At 47.8% G+C, this 14238-nt stretch overlaps 1 protein-coding gene and 1 non-coding gene across 2 annotated transcripts in view; both read left to right on the top strand.

Moving 5' to 3' along the window:
- The first annotated feature begins 4246 nt into the window (after window positions 1-4246).
- Window positions 4247-4350, top strand: LOC126086397 (U6 spliceosomal RNA). Its single transcript, XR_007519488.1, has one exon. It is a non-coding gene; the product is annotated as a U6 spliceosomal RNA (small nuclear RNA).
- Window positions 4351-6966: 2616 nt separating this feature from the next.
- SPINT2 (serine peptidase inhibitor, Kunitz type 2) overlaps window positions 6967-14238 on the top strand; it is a 31753-nt gene continuing 24481 nt past the window's right edge. The window contains exon 1 of the mRNA XM_049900927.1: window positions 6967-7471. Within this exon, the coding sequence (XP_049756884.1) occupies window positions 7366-7471 (106 nt within the window). The 5' untranslated portion in view covers window positions 6967-7365. The remainder of the gene's footprint in view (window positions 7472-14238) is intronic.

The raw sequence follows: 14238 nt of genomic DNA, 5'->3' as shown, positions 1-14238 counted from the left end.
CTGTGTATTCCATTGGTGAGGTCCACATGTAAAGTTGCCATTTACGTTGTTAAAAAAAGATATTTCCAGTGAATAGGTCATTGGTTTTGCAAAATTCTATCATGCGATCTCCAGCTTCATTTCTATCACCAAGGCCATATCTCCAACTACTGAGCCTTCTTTGTTTCCAAATTTTGTACTCCAATAGCCAGTAATTATCAATGCATCTTGATTGCATGTTTGATCAATTTCAGACTGCGAAGTTGGTCAAAATCTTGTTTCTTCATCTTTGGCTTTAGTGGTTGGTGCGTAAATTTGAATAATAGTCATATTTACTGGTCTTCCTTGTAGGCATGTGGATATTATCCTATCACTGACTGTGTTGTCCTTTAGGCTAGATCTTGAAATGTTTTTTTTGACCATGAATGTGATGCCATTCCTCTTCAATTTGTCATTCCAGGTATAGTAGACCATATGATTGCCTGATTCAAAATGGCCAGTACCAGTCCATTTCAGCTCAATAATGCCCAGGTTATCAATCTTTATGTATTCCATTTCATTTTTGACCACTTCCAATTTTCCTAGATTCATACTTTGTACATTCCATATTCTGATTATTAATGGATGTTTGCAGCTGTTTCTTCTTATTTTGAGTCATGCCACACCAGCAAAGGAAGGTCCCAAAAGCTTGACTCCATCCGTGTCATTAAGGTCGACTCTACTTTGAGGAGGAAGCTCTTCCCCAGTCGTCTTTTGAGTGTCTTCCAACCTGAGGGGCTGATCTTCTGGCACTGTATCAGACAATGTTCTGCTGCTATTCACAAGGTTTTCACTGGCCCATTTTTCCAGAAGTAGACCACCAGGTCCTTCTTTCTGGTCTGCTTAGTCTGGCAGCTCCACTGAAACCTGTCCACTATGGGTGACCCTGCTGGTGTTTGAAATGCTGGTGGCATAGCTTCCCGCATCACAGCAATAAGCAGGCCACCACAGTAGGACAGACTGACAGACAAGTGCTAGGCATTGTCTGTATAGATCTGAAAAATAACAATGAAGCCAACGAAAAGTTGGTCTGCTTTTTCTGATATCATGCTCTGACGATTATAAACAGTGTCAGTGATAAAAATCATCCTCTTGCCCCGTAGAAAAAATATTTTGTTGGTCTGCATTCTAAACATGGATGCAGTCACTGCTGAGTTTTAATAATATATATGTAAGCTTCAGATGAGGTATTTTTATTACTCTATCCTTTAATAAAAGAGCCCTAGTGGCACAGTGGTTAAATCTTCGGCTGCTAAACAAAAGGTCGGCAGTTCAAATCCACAAGCTGCTCCTTAGAAACCCTATGGGGCAGTTCTAACCTGTCCTATAGGGTCACTATGAGTTGGAATTGACCTGACGGCAATGGGTTTGGTTTTCTCGTTTTACCGTTTAATAAACGTAAATAAACTTTATCCTTCAATAAATATTTGTATTAGTTTTCTATTGCTGTGTAACTAATTACCACAAACTTACTGGCTTAAAACAAGACATATTTGTTATCCCATGGTTTCCATGGACCAGGAGTCCAGATGTGGCTTAACTGAATGCTGTGCTACAGAGTCTGACCAGGTTGCAACCCAGACGTGGGCCAGGGCTGCAGCCTCACCAAGGGTTCAACTGGAGAAAGATCTACGTTCAAGCTCCCCCGGATTGTTGGCAGAATTCACCTCCTTGTGGTTGTGTGAATGAGGTCTCTGTCTTCTTGCTGGCTGTAGGCTGGGGCTGCCCACAGTTCCATGCCATGTGGTCCTCTTCACAGGCCCTCCTACAACATGGCAGCTTACTTCTTCAAGCCAGGAACTGAGAATTTCTCTCTCCAGTCAGTTAACATGGAGTCTTACATGATGTAATACGACCATGGGAGTGACACTCATTTCTTTTGCCATATTCTACTGATTAGAAGCTAATCCCAGGTCTGCTTACACTCAAGGGGAGGGGATTATACAGGGCATGAACATGGAGGCCAGGCTAGGATCTGTTTGCCACAATGAAAGTTAATATGAGAACTCCCAGGTGTACATTTGACCTCTGACTCATGAAGACTCAGCTCTCTGTGTTCACTCATAGCGGTGTGGAATCATTTGGGCTTGCATCAGGTACTGTTTCAGTCTCTTATCCCTGTGATTCTACATCTTCTTGCATTTAAGTGGTATATTAGAAATAAAAATGAGAGTCCAGTGACTGTAAAGATGAACTATCCTGACGTTCTATGTATTCCTCCGGAGTTTGCGGGCTTGAAATTTAAACAGGGAAAGAGTGCTCTGAGAGGTGTGGTATTTTTGTTTGGTAAGTATGAATTTTCATTCGTACGTGAAATATTATCCTGAATCTGAATACCTTTAAAATTGAAATCTCTTCATTTTCCGTGGCTAATTGTTCATTTTAAAACTAAAGAACAACAAAAACATCATGATTGCTACAGGATTATTAGGTCTCTGAGTGTGCAAACAGTTTGCACTGGGCTGTTAATCTAAGGGGTGATGATTCGAACCCACCCAGCAGCCCTGGTGATCTGCTTCCGTAAAAATTACAGCCAAGAAAACCCTACAGGGCAGTTCTGCTCTGTAACACACGGGGTCAGCATGAGTTGGAATCAACTTGACGGCAACAGGTTTGATTTTGGTTTTTTACACTATTGTTAATTGAAAATAGTTCTGTGATAAAGAAGAGGGAGTATAAAAAATAATCCACTCCAATGCAGAAAAAGTATTTGATAAAATCCAACACCCTTTCTTGATTGTTGAAAAACCTCAAGAAGATTAGAACAGAAAGGAAGTTCCTCCGTATGATTAAGGGCATATATGAAAAACCAACAGTCGACATACTTAATGGGAAAAGATTGAGAGCTTTCCCTTGAAATCAGAAACAAGACAAAGATCCTTGCTCTCACCACTCCTATTCAACAGTGTATTAGGAGTCCCAGCCAGGGCAATAAGACAAGTAAAAGAAATAAAAGGCATCCAGATTAAAATAGAAGTAAAATTATCTCTATTCGCAGATGGCATGATCTTATATATAGAAAATCCCAAAGAATCCACAGGAAAGCTTCTAGAGCTGATAGAGGAATTTAGCAAAGTTTCAGGGCACAAAGTCAACAAAATTCAGTTCAGTTTCTATACACCGGCAATGAGAAACCTGAAAGGGAAATAGGGAAACGATTCCATTTGCAATAGCATCTAAGGGACTCAAATACCTAGGAATAAATCTAACCAGGGATGTAAAAGAACTTACACAGTAAAAATTATAAAACTGCTGAAAGAGATTAAAGAAAATTTAAACAAATCGAAAGATGTTCTATGTTCATGGATTGAAGACTTAACATTGTTAAGACGTCAATACTACGCAAAGCAATCTATAGGTTCAGTGTAATCCTGATCAAAATTCCAACAGCTTTCTTTATAGAAATGGAAAAACCAATCCTCAATTTTATATGGAATGGCAAGAGGCCCCGAATAGCTAAAGCAATGTTGAAGGAGAACAGAGGAGGACTCATACTTTCTGATTTAAAAACATATTATACAGCTACAGTAGTAATCAAAGTAGCATGGTACTAGCCTAACATAGACACATAGACCAATGGGATAGAATTGAGAGTCCAGAAATAAATCTACACATCTATGGTCAACTGACTTTTGACAAGGATGCTAAGCACATTTGATGGGGAAAGAAGAGTCTCTTCAATAAACGGTGCTGGGAAAATTATATATCCAGATGAAACAGGATCCATGCCTCACACCATACACAAAAACAAATTCAAAATGGATTAGGGACCTAAATGTGCAAACTAAAACCATAAAATTCTCAGAAGAAAATGCAGGAGCAAGGCTGTTGGGCCTAACCTTTAACAATGGAGACTCTAATATAATAACAAAAGTACAAACACCAAAAGAAAAAATAAATGAGACCTTATAAAAATTAGAAATCTTTGTTTTTGTTTTTCAAAAACAGTGAAAAGACAAGGCACCAACTGGGAGAATACCAACTGGGGAAACTAATTTGTTTGGAAACCATATATCCCCCAAGAATCTAATATCCAATATATATATAAAACTTCAATAACTTAACAACAAAAAGACAAATACCCAATCATAAAATGGGCCAAGGACTTGAATACATTATTTCACTGAAAAGGATATTCAGATGGACACCAAACACATGAAAAGACCTCTGAAGCTTAATTAGTAAAGAATGGCAGCCTTGAGTATTGTGCCCTTTTAAGAATTATCTAGTGCTGGTTTCAGCAGCACATTTACTAAAACTGGAACGATACAGAGAGTAGCATGGCCCCTGCAAAAGGGTGACACAAAAATTCTCGAAATGTTCCATATTTTTTGGAGATAACTGTCTTAGTTACCTAGTGCTGCTGTAACAGAAATACCTCAAGTGGATGGCTTTAACAAAGAGAAGTTTATTCTCTCACAGTCTAGGAGGCTAGAAGTACAAATTCAGGGTGCCAGCTCCAGGAGAAGGCTTTCTCTCTCTTTTGGCTCTGGAGGAAGGTCCTTGTCATCAATCTTCCCCTGGTCTAGGAGCTTCTCAGCTCAGGGACTCCAGGTCCAAAGGACGGGCTCTGCTTCCTGTGCTTCTTTCTTGGTGGTATGAGGTCCTCACGTGTCTCTGCTCACTTCTGCCTTTTATATCTAAAAAGAGATTGGCTCAAGACACAATCCAATCTTGTAGGTTGAGTCTTGCCTCATTAACAAAACTGCTGCTAATCCCATCACATCAACATCATAGGGAGAGGATTTACAACACATAGGAAAATCACACAGGATGACAAAATGGTGGACAATCACCCAATACTGGGAATCATGGCCTGGCCAAGTTGACAGACAATTTAATCCATGATAGTCACCAATGTCACAAAACAATATGTATATTAATTGTTTAATGAGAAACTAATTTGTTCTGTAAACTTTCACTTAAAGCACAATAAAAAGAAAAAAAAAGATTAAAAACCTAGGGGGAAAAAAAAAAAAAGAATTATCCATATGGGACCAAATTGACAACAGCAATTCAAAAATTTGGATAGGAAACTTAGGGGGAGAAATAGGAAAATAGGGGAGGAACAATTTGGAAAAGGAGGTTGAGAATGGTTGTACAACTTGAAGGATGTGATTAATGTCAGTGAATTGTACTTGTAGAAATTGGTGAATTGGAGTATTTCTGTGTATATTCTCAACAACAGCAACAAAAAATAAAATAAATTATTAAAAAAAATAATAATCCACTCCAGGTGTCAAATGTGCTAGTTCCAGCACTGTTCCCACCACCGTAAAGTGAGCTCCAACAGGGCAGGACCTTTGCTCTGCTCCCTGTTGTGTCTTCTCCACCATCTGGAGCAGAACCTGGCACACAGTGAGTGGTCGGTCACCGTGCTGAATGAATGCACAGATATGTGCGTGAACAAAGAATGAATAGGCCTGTGCTTCCTCTCCAGCCTCACCTCTCACCACATCCCTGTCTGTCTTCATGCTTAGCCAGGGCTTCAGTTGTAGGGGTTGGTTCAGGCGCGGGGAGACCTTTGGCCTCAGATGCACTCTCCCTGATTCCCAGAACCACACTGCAAGATTAAAGATGGCTGGCATACACTTTAACTGTTTAAGGTAAACATCATTTTGGTAAGCCCATTAAGGCTCTTCACATATTATTATGTCAGGAAGGAGGCTTAAAATTTAGGAGTGGCCCTGGATTCTGAGACACACCCAAATCTTTCCTGCCTCAGGCCTTTGCATTTGATCTTCGTGATGCTTGGAACTTTTGTCCCTGAGTTCTTCTCATCCTTCAGGGTTCAATATCAAAGCCACCTCCTCAAGGCGCCCTTCTCCCATCAACTCCCTTCACCCAGGTCAAATTGTCTCCTCTGTTATTTTCCATCCTAGCATCCAAATAATTTCCCTCACAGTGCTGTTTGCAATAATAATGCATTTATCCTGTACGGTGGCCTCTACTCCTATGCCTGCCCTACTCCATCTCCCTTGCCAGACTGGGCTTATATACCTCCTTCTCCAGGAAGCCCTCCCTGACCTCCGAGCCGGGGCAGGTGCCTCCTCTGGGCTCCAACAGAGCCCTGGGCTTCTTCCCCTCTCTCAGGCGCAATCACTCTGGTTTTTCTTCCTGTCATACCGCTGATAACTCTTGGACTATCACTGTTTAGGGAATTATTTGTATCCATTTCTGGGCTGGGAAGGAGCCCTGGTGGCGCAGTGGTTAAGCACTGGGCTACTTTGGCGGTTCGAACCCACCAGCTGCTCTGCAGGAGAAAGACGTGTCAGTCAGTCTTGGAAACCCTATAGGGCAGTTCTGCTCTGTCCTGTAGGTTCCCTATGAGCCGGAATCCGGTTGATGGCAACGGGTCTGGACTGGGAATCCTGGAGGAAGGGCCTGGGGCTGTCTTGTACTTTCATCAGTCCCTCACCTCCGACGGAATCCCTCCCTGGCCCTCTCTCAGGCTGGATGAGGAACCTGTCGGGGCTCACAGCCTGTCCTGGTCTTTCACCGTATCAGCCCCCGATCACTCTACTTGTGGTGCTCCTGATCACTCTCGTTGTGGTACCCCATCACAGCCCTAATCACTCTGCCCAACGCTTCTGCCGCCTCTACTGTGATGTTCCCGTCTGGTGACGCAGACATCAGCCTAGCGTGGTCACCGCGGCGCTCCCAGCCCTGCGCCACCGAGTAAGCGCTCAGTGAAAGTTGAAATTAGGAAGGCTGAAGCGAGGCGGACAGACGACCACAGGCTGCCAGGAAGAGCACATCGGTCGCTCTCTCCGGCCACCGGAGACGCAGCCCAAGCGCGAAGGCGCTCGGATGCCGCTGCCTAGCCCACGCGCAAAGGTGACGGAAGACGCGCACCTCCCCCGCTCCCTTGCCAGCGCCAGGGGCGGACCAGGTGCGCCGGGGGCGGGGCAGCAGCCGCACAGGTGCCTGCCCTCTGCGCCTGCGCCCTTCACGCCCCGCCTCGCCAGGTGCGTCCCGCCCCCGCCGTGGTCCGCAGCTGCGAGGCGTCCGCCATTGGGTCTTGCGCCCCCCGAGCGTTAGGACGTGTGCGGGGTCCGCATGGTGGGAGAGTCGCAGGGTGTCCCCGGGGCCAAGGGGTGAAGTGAGGAGCGGACTGAAGCATCGCGCGGGCGAGAGCGCGGCAAGGAAGGCGGTGTCCGCACACCGACGGTCCCAGGAAGGGGCGTCCCCGAGCCTCGGGCGTGAGCACCGGGGCGGCACCTCGCGGACCCTCGGCTCGCGCCGGCACCAGAACTACGCGTGCGCGGCAAGGGTCCTTCCGCGGCGGAGCCGGAGACCCCCACAGGCGGCGGCTCGAGGACGCGCCGGGAGCTGGTGACGCCCGTCATGGCGCCCCTGTGTGGGCCGAGGCGGTGCCGGGCGCTCCTTGCCCTGCTGGGCGCGCTGCTCCTCTCCGGGGCGGAGGCAGTCGACGGAGAACGTGGCCTCCACGGTGAGGGCCTGGGCAGCAGCTGAAGGCGGGGTGTGAAGGTGGAGGGACTTGGGGGCAAACTGGGATGCCAGGGGCGCTGGGCAGGGTCTGAGCGGGGAGAAAATGGGGGGCACTTGGCGAAGTTCAGGGGTGTGGTGGCGCCAACCCTGGTGATGAAGCTTTGAGAAGAGGTTTGGGAGCCCCTGGGAGTGGGGATGAGCGGAGGAGCGAGGGTGGGAAAAGTCCCCTTTGGTGTGGGGGAGGAGACTAGGAGTATTGACCGAGAAGGAGTGGCACAGGAAGCAAGTGAGAGGCAGAACCCAAGACCGGCCTCTTCCTGGCAGAGGAGAGTTCCATGGCGGGCCAGGCCAAGGAGGCAGGCCTGAGAGGGCGGGGGTTGGATTAGGCGGGCGTGTGGCGGGGTCCTGACACTGGATCTTGGCCCCCGAGAAGCCTTTTAGTTCCCTCGCAGTCCAGTATGTACCCAGAAGATGTACCTCAGTGATATCCAAGGAAGGGAAAGCAAAGAAGTGCTGGAGGGGAGAAAGGTTTGCCAAGGTGCAACGTGGGTGGGGCGTGGGGTGCCTTGGCATAAGAGAGTACTGGCATTGAAAAACTGGGGTTTGATTCATTGGACTAAAAACAAAACAAAACAAAAAACCGTTGCCGTCAAAACAATTCCAACTCATAGCGACCCTATGGGACAGAATAGCACTGCCCCTTAGGGTTTCCAAGGAGCAGCTGGTGGATTCAAACTGCCAGCCTTTTGGTTAGCAGTTGTAGCTCTTAACCACTGCGCCACTAGGGCTTAGAAATGAGTTTAGTCGGGGAAAGTTCTGATTTAAAGGCATACAGCCTAAGGAAGTTTGAACTGAAAGGTCTTTTTGAACAAGCTATAACCCTCGCTGTTTCAGACAAGCTCGAGTGGATTTTGCGAAAAGCTGTCTAGACAGGAGAATTCATTCATCCAGCAGACCTCCTGGAGCCCCCGTTTTGTGTCTGTGCTGGCCCTGGTGATAGAGTTGTGAATCAGACAAGCCAGCGCCCTGCATGCACAGAGCTTGTATTCTAGTGTGAGACAGTGAGTAAACAGCTAAATAAAGAGCCCTTACCACAATATCAAATTACTAAGGAGTAAACCAACAGGGTGAAGGACAGGGACAGGATGACGGAAGAAAGTGATCCGTGATCCGGGGTTACTTTACCTCCGGTGGTCAGGAGTGGCCTCTGAGGAGGGTGACGTCAGAGCCCTAACTTTACGAACGAGGAGGCAGCAGCCACACAAAGATGTTGGTGCCGGAGTCCAGTTGGAGGTAGTGATGGTTGTTTGCAGCTGCCGTTGAGTTGGCCGCTGGCCCGTGGCAACCCTATGTGGTACAGAGTAGAGCTGCTCCGCAAGGTCTTCCTGGCTGTAATCTGGATCTGTGTATAAATCTTTGTAACTGTACGCAGGGAGTCCCCGATTTATGACAGGGTTCCATGCTGACCACTCCTTTGTAAGTCAGTTTTGACGCAAGGCGAGTTCCTTTTTTTTCCGTTATTATTGCCGTTTGTTATCAGTATCTTTATAAACCGTAACATTGAATATCTACAAGTGACCATTTGCCAATAACATCAGCAGATGACCGCACTGCAACGTTTTATGTGATACATACTATAATAAGAAAATGTACAAGAAAAACAGACGGTCATAAGTGTAGTTTGTAGTAATTCAAGTACATCGTAAGTTGGGGAATGTCTGTATAAGCAGTTTGCCAGGCCTTTCTTCTGCAGACCCACTGGGTTTGTTCGAACCGCCAACTTTTAGGTGAGCAGCTGATGACAAATGGCTTGTGCCACCCAGGTTCTTTCCAGTTGGAAGTAACGTGTGTAAAGACAAACAAGCCTGGTGTATTCAGTGAAAAGACAGCTAGCGTGTTTGGGGCAGGAGTGACGGAGGGGGGAATAGGGGAGAATGTGAGGTGGGAGAAGCAGGCAGGAGCCAGCATACTGGGAGAAACAGAGAAAGCAGACTGCCTGTGCACCAAGTTATCAGCTGTGGCGACTTCCGGGGACTGCAGTTAATCTTCCCATCCCCAAGGCAAAAACAAAAACAAAAAACCAAACCCACTGCTGTTGAGTCGATTCCAACTCAGGGACCCTATAGACAGAGTAGAACTGCCCCACAGAGTTGCCAAGGAGCGCCTGGCGGATTTGAACTGCTGGCCCTTTGGTTAGCAGCCGTAGCACTTAACCACTACACTACACCGCCAGGGTTTCCATCCCCAAGGCAGGAAGCAACAAATGAACTAACAGGAATTTCTGGGGTCAGCGGGGAGTGCTCAGTTCTAGAGGACCAGGAATCGGGAGTGAAGGCACTGGCCCGTTTTTGCAATCCAAGCCAGAATTCGCCAGCCCTTGTGGACTTTTGGAGGAAGTAATTTAGTTAGGGATGTACCGTCTAGTTGCCTGGCCAGTAACTGGGTTTTAGGCTGAGGACTTGTTGCTTACTCTGTGAACTTGTATGGGGTGGTGGTGAAGTTACAGCCTTTGTCTAAAGTCACACAACAGGTAGTACTCGACAAGGCCAGGGCAGGTGCGACTGCAGAGGCGTCTCTGCTCAGAATGGCCTCGTTTTTCTCAGGAAGCAGGAGGCAAGGCTATCATCTCCAGCCACACGCAGCCACACAGGTGCTGCCTGTCGGATGAGGGTGGTGGAGGGAGTGAGTAGAGAACGAATACAGGGAGTGGTTAAATTGGTTGGTTGTGGAGTTTAATCTCTGTGAAGACTTGAGGGAGCCGTGGAAAGGTAGTAAAACCTGTTGTCACCGAGTCGATTCCGACTCATAGCGACCCTATAGGACAGAGTAGAAATGCCCCAGAGAGTTTCCAGGGAGCGCCTGGTGGATTTGAACTGCTGACCTTTTGGTTAGCAGCCGTGGCACTTAATCACTACGCCACCAGGGTTTCCAGAGATTTTGTTTCAAGAACTTTAATTCGTCTTCCACAACTCCAGAGGGCACCATTCACGTTGTTGTGTGCTGTCAAGTCGACGCTGACTCATAGTGACCCTATAGGACAGAGCAGAACTGCACCACAGGGTTTCCAAGGAGCAGCTGGTGGATTTGAACTGCTGACCTTTTGGTTAGCAGCCTGAGCTCTTAACGAGTTCGCCACCAGGGCTGTGGAAAGGGAGTAGAGCTAACAAATTGTTGGAGCAAATTAACTCGAAAGAAGGTGATAGACAGAGCAATACCTGAAGTTTAGATTCTGAAGAGGCTGCGGTTGTTGAGACAAGGTCAAGGTGTGACTTTGGGAGGGAGGGTAGGGCAGATAGATGACAAGAAGAGGAGGTCAAGGCACAGAGAGGCTGGGTGGTGGAAGGGTGGGCTCCCTGGGTATTGAAATCACTACGGATCAGGATAGACGCAGCTTGAGTGGCAGTGAGCCGGGAGCTGGAAGTGTGGAGAAGTGACAGGTGGTGGTCCGGGTCAGTAGATGAGGAACAGGGTGGGGTGGTGGATGATTGACCATGTGAGGTCCAGAGCTGGGGGCTTGGGGCTGGTGGAGGGGTAAGGAGGCCATTTGGAAGGGCTTCTGGAAAGGGCATGTCTTCAGGGGAGAGCCAACTTCCCCTTAGAAAGTTCAGAGAAGGGGTTGAGGAAATGAGTTCCAGAGGCCCCAGGAGCTGGGGGAGGGGAAATAGGACAAAGCAGAGGTTGTCCTGGGGCCTGGGAGGGTGAAAGGTAACTCCGGGAGCCTGGTGATTGATATGACAGGTGATAAGGGACTGGGTGAGGTCAGTCTGGGTGGTTTCAAGGTAGATAAGCCAGGGTTGGTGAGGCTGTGAGTTCTGGGGTGGGCTGGTCAGGAGGGGCATGGTGGGTGTAGGGCATACTTGTCTGTGCCTTGTAATCCTTTAAGAACAGGGTTGTTTAGTAAAAGAACGCTGATAACACATAACAGCTCTTTATAAGTTTACAATGCAGTGTGTTTACATAAGTTAACTGCCATTGGGGGAAAAACCCTTATCAGGTGGTTACAAATGCACGATTTTTATCTCATCCCCAGGTGATGAGTCCTGATTTGTAATTGTGATCAATACAAGGCCAGAAAATCTATTTCCTCTTGAGAATGCGAAACAACCAGCCAACCAAACCCATTGCCATCAAGGCAGTTCTGACTCACAGTGACCCTATCCAACAGATTAGAACTGCCTCATAGGGCTTCCAAGGCTGTAAATCTTTGAAGCAAACATCTTCCTCCTGTGGAGTGACGGGATGGGTGTGAACCGCTGCCCTTTCAGTTAGCAGCTGAGCGCTTAACCACCGCGCCACCAGGGCTCCCTCTCTTGAGAGTAAGCCAAACCAAACCTGTTGCCATCGAGTCAATTCCGATTCATAGGGACCCAACAGGACAGAGTAGAACTCTGCCCCGTAGGGTTTCCGAGGAGTGGCTGGTAGATTCGTATGGCCGACCTTTTGGTTAGCAGCTGAGCTCTTAACCACTGCACCACCACGGCCCCCCTCTTGAGAACAGAACCTCTAAGTTCCTTTGGGAATAGTCAGTTATGTGTAGTTCCTATAGGCCTGTGTGAAAAACTAATTCCTGTTGCCAGTGATTTCAGGCCTGGCCTTGCGCATCAAAACCCATGTGAATGGTTCCTTGGCTTGAGGCCCTTGGTTGGTGGTTCTTGCTAGTATCCACTGGAGACAAGAGCAGCAGCGTTGCTTTGAGAGCCTCCACCAGGCTTCTGAGTCATTTTTAGTCTCCCCAGAACTTTGGCTAAGCATATCATCAGCTCCCACCTTCCTTCTCATCTGCATGGATAGTTGTGAACCTGGTGGTCAGAGGTAAGAGCTACGGTGCCGTAGGTGTTGGTGATCAGCTGGGGTTCTCGCCCTTCACAAAGGAGACACCGGCCTGCTTGCAGGCAGGGCAGTCTGGTTCCAGGACAGTTTGGGATATGTATTCATTGATGAATTCAACAAATACTTATTGAGCACAGGCGCCATTTTAGACTCTGGAAAATAGAGCACGAGAGAAAACGGAACCGCCCCTCCGTAGTGGTTAAGTTGTGATGGGAGGAAGACAGTGCAAGAAGCAAATGAAATCTAAGTCTGCTGAGGAGTGCTGTGAAGAAAAAGAAGGCAAGGTTTGGTGTGCAGAGTGCTGATAACAGGGGCTTTGAAGCTCAAGTCGTGACAGTCTCAAAAGAATGTTGAGGTCCTTGCTTTTTGATCCCCCGAGGGGGAGCTGCTGCTTTCTACCACAAACAGTCCTTTGCCCTGGTCAGCAGTTGAGCGCTCAGCTCAGCCGGTGGTGGAGACAGCAAGCCTCCTCTTTCACACCCCAGCCCTCCGCCCCCGTTTCCCATTTTACCTCTGTAGGGTGGTTTGCAACGCTCAGGCCTGTCTGAAGGCAGGGAGCTAGGCCTCTGTTTGCCACGTCCTGAGGCTGACACGGAGCCCTGGTGGAGCAGTGGTTAAAGCGATGGACTGCTAACCAAAATGCTAAACGAAAGGTCGGTGGTGTAAAACCACCAGCCACTCTACTGGGTAAAGATGTGGCTGTCAAGCCTGTGACAGCCTTGGAAGCCCTGTGGGGCAGTTCTGCTGTGTCCCGTAGGGTTGCTGTGAGCCAGAGTCGACAGTGGGTTTAGTTTGGGAGGCTGACAAGGGGGCCAAGTAAGTGATAAAGTAGCCCGTGATTCGTGTGAGAGAGTAGAGAGCCCTGTGGGGTTCACCTGGAGCGACTTCACTAACCCCAGGCAGCCTGGGCCCCTGGTCACGCGACTGACGCAGACTTCACAGGTGACCCCAGAAGCATTGACGTGTGGACTGTGGGTGTCATTATACCATCTTGGTCAGAAATGTCATCTCGTGTTTCAGGCAGGATCTGGAAAACTCACACTAAAAAATGCCGGACTGTAGATACCAAGGCTGAGGAGCTCCAGAGTTGAGCTACTTTGGAGTTTATGGTTACTGGAAGCCATTTTAGACATGAGGACAAGAACAAACAGCAGTTTGTGTTGTTTTACACACAGATATTTGAAATGGATCTCGCAGTGATGCCTAACCTGGGTCCATGGCTTCAGCAGTTCCTTATTTTCGAGTCCTTGAGTTTGCATGTGGTGTTTTTGTGCTTGTCTGTCCAGGGGGAACCCTGGTAGTGTAGTGGTTAAGTGCTATGGCTGCTAACCAAAGGGCTGGCAGTTCGAATCCACCAGGCGCTCCTTGGAAACCCTCTGGGGCAGTTCTACTCTGTCCTATAGGGTCGCTATGAGTCGGGATTGACTCGACGGTACTGGGTTTAGTTTGGTTTTGTCCAATGGTGGTCATTTAGAGTCTAGGGCATGCTCTCAATGGGGTGATGATTGGTTCTTGGGGGGCAGGGCAAAAGATGTTAGATACTACTGTGGTTTGTGGCCTTTCACAGGGCTGCAGTACATAAACAGATAAACAGTAAGACAGGAGTACTAAAATCCCATGGTGGGGGCGATTACGAGAAGAATGTCTAAAAAGGCTCCTGAGGGGTTAAACCAAACCCATTGCCACGGAGTTGATTCTGACTCATAGTGACCCTATACCAAAAAAAAAAAAAAAAAAAAAACCCAATGCCATGAGTCGACTCCGACTCATAGCGACCCTATAGGACAGAGCAGAACTGCCCCATGACAGAGTAAAACTGTCCCATACGGTTTCCAGGGAGCGGCTGGTGGATTCCAATGGCTGACCTTTTGGTTGCAGCCAAGTTTTTACTGCTGTACCCCTAGGACACCTCCTGAGGGGTGGGGGGTGAGGGCAATA

This window comes from Elephas maximus, chromosome 11 (genome assembly GCF_024166365.1).
Source record: "Elephas maximus indicus isolate mEleMax1 chromosome 11, mEleMax1 primary haplotype, whole genome shotgun sequence".
Classification (NCBI taxonomy): Eukaryota; Metazoa; Chordata; class Mammalia; order Proboscidea; family Elephantidae; genus Elephas; species Elephas maximus.
The sequence above is the reverse complement of the archived record's forward strand: the minus strand, read 5'-3'. Positions and strand labels throughout refer to the sequence as shown.